The sequence below is a fragment of the Tachysurus fulvidraco genome, chromosome 2 (assembly GCF_022655615.1).
Source record: "Tachysurus fulvidraco isolate hzauxx_2018 chromosome 2, HZAU_PFXX_2.0, whole genome shotgun sequence".
Taxonomy (NCBI): domain Eukaryota; kingdom Metazoa; phylum Chordata; class Actinopteri; order Siluriformes; family Bagridae; genus Tachysurus; species Tachysurus fulvidraco.
The window spans coordinates 1,107,759-1,113,194 of record NC_062519.1 but is presented as its reverse complement, the minus strand read 5'-3'; the positions used below and the strand labels follow the sequence as shown (position 1 = coordinate 1,113,194).

At 36.4% G+C, this 5,436-nt stretch overlaps 1 protein-coding gene across 1 annotated transcript; it reads right to left on the bottom strand.

Moving 5' to 3' along the window:
* Positions 1-377: 377 nt before the first annotated feature.
* hoxc12b (homeobox C12b) lies at positions 378-3,185 on the bottom strand. The gene is made up of 2 exons (XM_027176555.2): positions 2,638-3,185; positions 378-1,344 (listed from the first exon to the last, which is right to left on the bottom strand). The coding sequence occupies exons 1-2, from the start codon at positions 3,182-3,184 to the stop codon at positions 1,106-1,108; spliced, it is 786 nt and encodes a 261-aa protein (XP_027032356.1). The 5' UTR covers position 3,185; the 3' UTR covers positions 378-1,105.
* Positions 3,186-5,436: the final 2,251 nt, after the last annotated feature.

Genomic DNA, 5,436 nt, shown 5'->3' with positions numbered 1-5,436 from the left:
TAGCACATATTTTGCGCTTATACATTCCACAAGGTGTTCAGTATTCTACCTTGAACATGCTAAATGCTAAATACTATTTACTTGTAAACTAAATGGCATAGAATCAAGTTTCAAGTGTGCTAATAAGCTTGTTGTCAAAAAAGTCATCGTTGTCATTGTTTCGTATGGTAAAATAAAGTATGCGCATATTTCGCCCGTGACCCTGCAGAGTTAAAGCAATACATTGAGGAGATGAGGTAATATGAAAATGCTGGAAAAAAAGAAGTAAAAAAGAGTTAAAACACTCAAAAGTGTTGAATTCTTTGCAAAGTCACGCTACACATTATGCAGTTCGTGCATTAAATGATATACATCTGTTACCCAATTTAAATTATTTTAAAATGTTTTTAAAAATTAAAAAATGTTTTTAAAATTATTTTTTCGGTGTACTTTCATTAATTTAACAAATAGAAATTTTGAAATAAACCTTGTATGATCGTATGTTATGAATAATACGGTAACTCTAAGAACCCTATTAATGGCAAGTATTAGGTGGCTTGAATTGATACACCAAAAAAAAAACTTTAAATGGTTCTATCAGGAACCTGGTAGCGAAACGCTCAGTTATAATGTTCTACCTGTAGGGGTTCCAGAAAAAAGTCACCTTGAGGGGTTTAGATTTAATTTCGAGTGAAGCGTTTAGTACGTGTTGATTAAATCTATATCTATTTCAGTCTTCTTAGTCTAAGATTTTAGGTGTTATAAATTAGATGCTAACTCTTAAATTGTTAAAGAGTTAATTCAACATTGAAAGACTTTGCGAGTTGCGAGCGCACCAGTTTTTAACTCAGCACTCGAAATTTCGCTTCGTATCCGCGTCCTGAAGTATACATTTATAATAGTTATATAGTGTTATATAACACCTATATTACTTACTTAACACTTTTCACAGTGCTTTATTGACATCTACAGTGTTTCTATAAACCCATGTGAGCAGAAATGAACACCACTGATGTCACTTCTACACTGTAAGATGTATATAAACGCTGAATTCTTTGTTTTTTTTTTTTTTTGTTTTTTTTTTTTTTTTTTTTTTGCTGTTATATCATTCACTGTCATTCTTTCCCTAAAAGAAAGACAGGGCCTGCTCTCTCAGCATAAGTCTTTTCTTCTTCATGCGTCGGTTTTGAAACCATATCTTCACTTGTTGGTCGGATAAATTAAGTCGGTCCGAAAGCTCCTTCCTCCGCTGACGCGTGATGAATTCGTTGAGCATGAACTCGCTCTCAAGCTCGGCAAGCTGCAGTTTGGAATAGGGTTTGCGCTTTTTCCGGTTCCGCGCGTGAGCCGGGTACCACGGAGCACCTGAGCACAGGTAAGGGGAACAAAATTAATGAGAAATCAAATTACGGTTTCAATAATAGCTTTGTTTTAATTAGTAAGACTCAGGTTGATCCTATGTGGGATTCAGATGTTTAATTATGTGGGAATAAAGTAAGTTCATAAAAACCTGAACACGCCTCTGGGTTTAATAATCTTCCATTACAAAAGACTGTTGTATTTCCTAAATTCATTATGTATTTGAACAACTATAAAACATTTATTGAATTTAAGTTTGACACTATTAGAATATTAACTGTCATTTCAAAATGATACTTTAGTGTAATCATACTGTTATACTGTTATCTATCTATCTATCTATCTATCTATCTATCTATCTATCTATCTATCTATCTATCTATCTATCTATCTATCTATCTATCTATCTATCTATCTCTCTCTCTCTCTCTCTCTCTCTCTCTCCCTCTATATATATATATATATATATATATATATATGTGTGTGTGTGTGTGTGTGTGTGTGTGTGTGTGTGTGTGTGTGTGTGTGTGTGTGTGTGTGTGTGTGTGTGTGTATGTGTGACATACAGTCTTCTTAGAAATCTTCCTAGAAATCCCTTAGTTAGTTTGAATCAGAATAGAGTTATGTGTCCAAGTCTATCAATGGCTCTGGTGTATGTTTTTGTGTGTTCGGGGGTGGGGGTGTTGACACGATGGTGTTCGGGGTGTTCGATACTTACTTAGCTGGGAAAAAATGTCTTCTACTATGTACATAGCCATTGCCAATATTATTTACTAACTTTACGAGAGAAATCAAGAACTTTTCTGAAACTTTTAGTCTTGGCACCACTGCGAAAAAAGAAAATATTGCAAATGATTTCTATGAATAAAGCTATGTTGTTTACCTGTCTCCATTTTTCACGTTACTATATCTTGTATCATTTTATTGTCCAATAATCGTTCGAGGTTGTATAAAAAGCTGTGCATTGCTGTGTTCTGGTGAAATGTTTTTCTAATGCCTCCCCTAGTGGTAGTGATGTTTATCCCAGTGCCATTGTTTTTGTGTTTTCGTCCCATTTTTCATAGCACATTTATGTCACCCCAGCTTGACGGAGATTTAATACAGAAACATCAGTGCAGAGAAACAGATACGTTATTTTTGCTGTCTCTCATTAAGATAAACGTATCTATTAATACACGTTTAAACATCATGGATATCATGAGTTCTGCTCATCTGTCTTTGTAATGATGAGATCAGCTATACGTAAACGCATACTTTTATCAAATTATAATAATATTAACTAAACATAAACTTCCTCACCTCCTCCTTGGGTGGTGCTGCATGCGTGAGATGCTAAGGAATGAGCGATGTTGCACGACACTTTTTCCGCTTCGTGGTGCGATGACCCAGACTCCGACTGCATGGAGTGACATGATGGAGGATTCTGGCTCCCTTGCTCTGCAACGTATCCGTAGCCCATCATGCTAGCATCTGCCAGTCCGTGCTCTCTCAGTACGGGCACACTGGAGTCATCTCTCGCCCTTTCATCTCGTTTAACGTTTGTACAATTCTCCCGGATGCTACCTCCGCCACCTCCACTTCCACTGTAAAAGCATTTGCTCTCTTCCTGCCGCGCAATCTCGCACGCTCGGTTAAACGTGGGATTCAGCGACACCGGGTTGCCAAAAAACGGCTGCATGTATCCGTTGCACGGCTCCGGTTGAGTCCAAACATTGTCCCGTCTCGCGTAAGGGAGGGAAGGAAGAGCCGAAGATGACCGGAAGTTGTGGAGGTAAAACGCGTCTCCGGTGTGGATGTTCACCAAAGGTCCCACAAACCCGCTATTGAGAAGGTTGTGCTCGCCCATTTCGCCGGGCCTGAGCGCGAGATTCTAGTTTATAGCCGAATATCTGACATTTAACGTCGTTAAAACGAGCGGCGCGTGCCATTGGCCAAGATATGCAGTCACGTGACGCCAACGGACTCTCCTTTGCCACCCAACGGAATCCGTTTTCTTGACTAAAGAAAAATGTTGACTAAAGGAATTTGCATGTTTAAATTAACGTGCTTTTCTTGTGTGAGACAATTTACTATAGTGTATACTACTATACTGTTAATACATAATGAGCAGAAATAATTTAATAGATCAATATAGGTATATCATAGACAGATAGATAGATAGATAGATAGATAGATAGATAGATAGATAGATAGATAGATAGATAGATAGATAGATAGATAGATAGATAGATTCTGTATGAAGGTAAAACTCCACTGTATCATATAAAATGCAGTGTTGGACAGGTGTTTGTTACAAGACTACAGCATTTTACACTTTTGTTTGGAAGACCTACCCGCCATTTTAATAACTTTAAAGTGAAGGACTTGGTTTTAGATCAAACTCAAAATAAATTGAATGTCACATAAAGTGGCGAGGCCTCCGTTTTACAAGCCAATATTAGGGAACAGACAGATGGCTAAAGCCACACACTCATCTGATACTTTACAATAACGGGGTCATCGACAGCTCTGTAAAATCATTGCACTTAGGCGGCAGTGGATTTTAAGAGTGTGGCTTATATTTCCATTTTTTTACATTAATCTTCAGTAGATATCCTATAAAACAGTAACAGTTGGTCGTATAAGGAATCCCTACACTTCACTTAGTTTACAAGTGTGTGAGCAAAAAAGGAATACATTTAATATACCTAATTAATTAAGGTGTGCAGAAATAAAAGATTTATATAGACACAAAAAAGAGAAATGTACACAGTCCTGATGGTCAAATTCTTGAAACGTTATCATGGCGACGGGGCGTTTCATTCTAATAAAGACTGACTTGCAGTGAGCAACTTTACACCAATATCACTATTGATGTAAATTTTAGCAATCATAAAAAAAGTAACCCATTTAACACGATGAATTATTATTGATCTCGCAATCAGCAGATTAGAAAAAGTGCAATTTTTCTAGCATAACAAAATACCTAGTTTTCTTTACTCTCCGCCATTAGGGCATAATCGGGCTGGACTTTATCTCTTGCGGATAATTTGTCTAAAGCTTTAATACCTAATAACAGCATTTAAATGTTGTTTGTCTTTCCATTACTCTAATTTGTAATTTGTAATAAATCAGCTAGTAGCATACAGATTGTTTTAATTACTATTCTGCCAATGTATATTTAGATTTTAAACATTATTCTGATGACACTAAACGCAGATTAACTAACATGCAAAATAGTCTATTAATCTACTATTACGAACTCGTTTTTGGTTTCAAAATAATACATTCGTTTATAGAATTATAGCGTTGGATGTTATTAGGTTATATGAAGCGTTGTTATTGGCTGTCGTTGGAATAAGAAGCAGTTAAAAAGCCTCAGATGAGCACAGTTCATAATTAAAAACGGAATAAATGATCATCGGTTTGGTTCAGTGGGCCCTCTCTCTCTCTCTCTCTCTCTCTCTCTCTCTCTCTCTCTCTCTCTCTCTCTCTCTCTCTCTCTAAAACTCTCTCTCTCCCTCTGTCTGTCTCTCCTTCTCCCTAACGAGTTTAATATAAACAAATAAAAAAGTAAAGTAGCCGCAGCTAAAACCACTTTAAACAATGCACAAAACAAAAAGATTACAATTATTTATGAAAATTCTAATCTTATCGTCGATCTAAAAATAATTGTCTTAGGAATGAGCTTAACATGGCTCATTTACGAGGAATTTGTTCTCACACTGAGACATACCACTGTGAAAAATAGAAAAATGTGAAATGAAAAATGACGAGAAGTTCATGTTGAAATAGTAAACTGATTAATTATGATTTAGCAAGCAACTTACTAGCGTAGACATCTGGTGTATGGAACTTTCTGACATCTTCTAAACTCTTCCATATGTCCGGGAAATCTTCATGTTTTTCCAAAAATATTCCACAAAAAATTCAATCACGTCACAAACATTCCATGGTTGAATCTTTTATGAAACTCATGTAATGTTTCCTATCCTTAGTTTTAACGATACTCCTCTTCCTTTCTTTCTTTTCTCTTTTTGCTTCTTGTAAGGAGAACAAGCTTTCCTGCTTCTCGGCGCCGCGTCCAGTTCAAGGTCACTGTCTAGTGCAGTGAAGTCC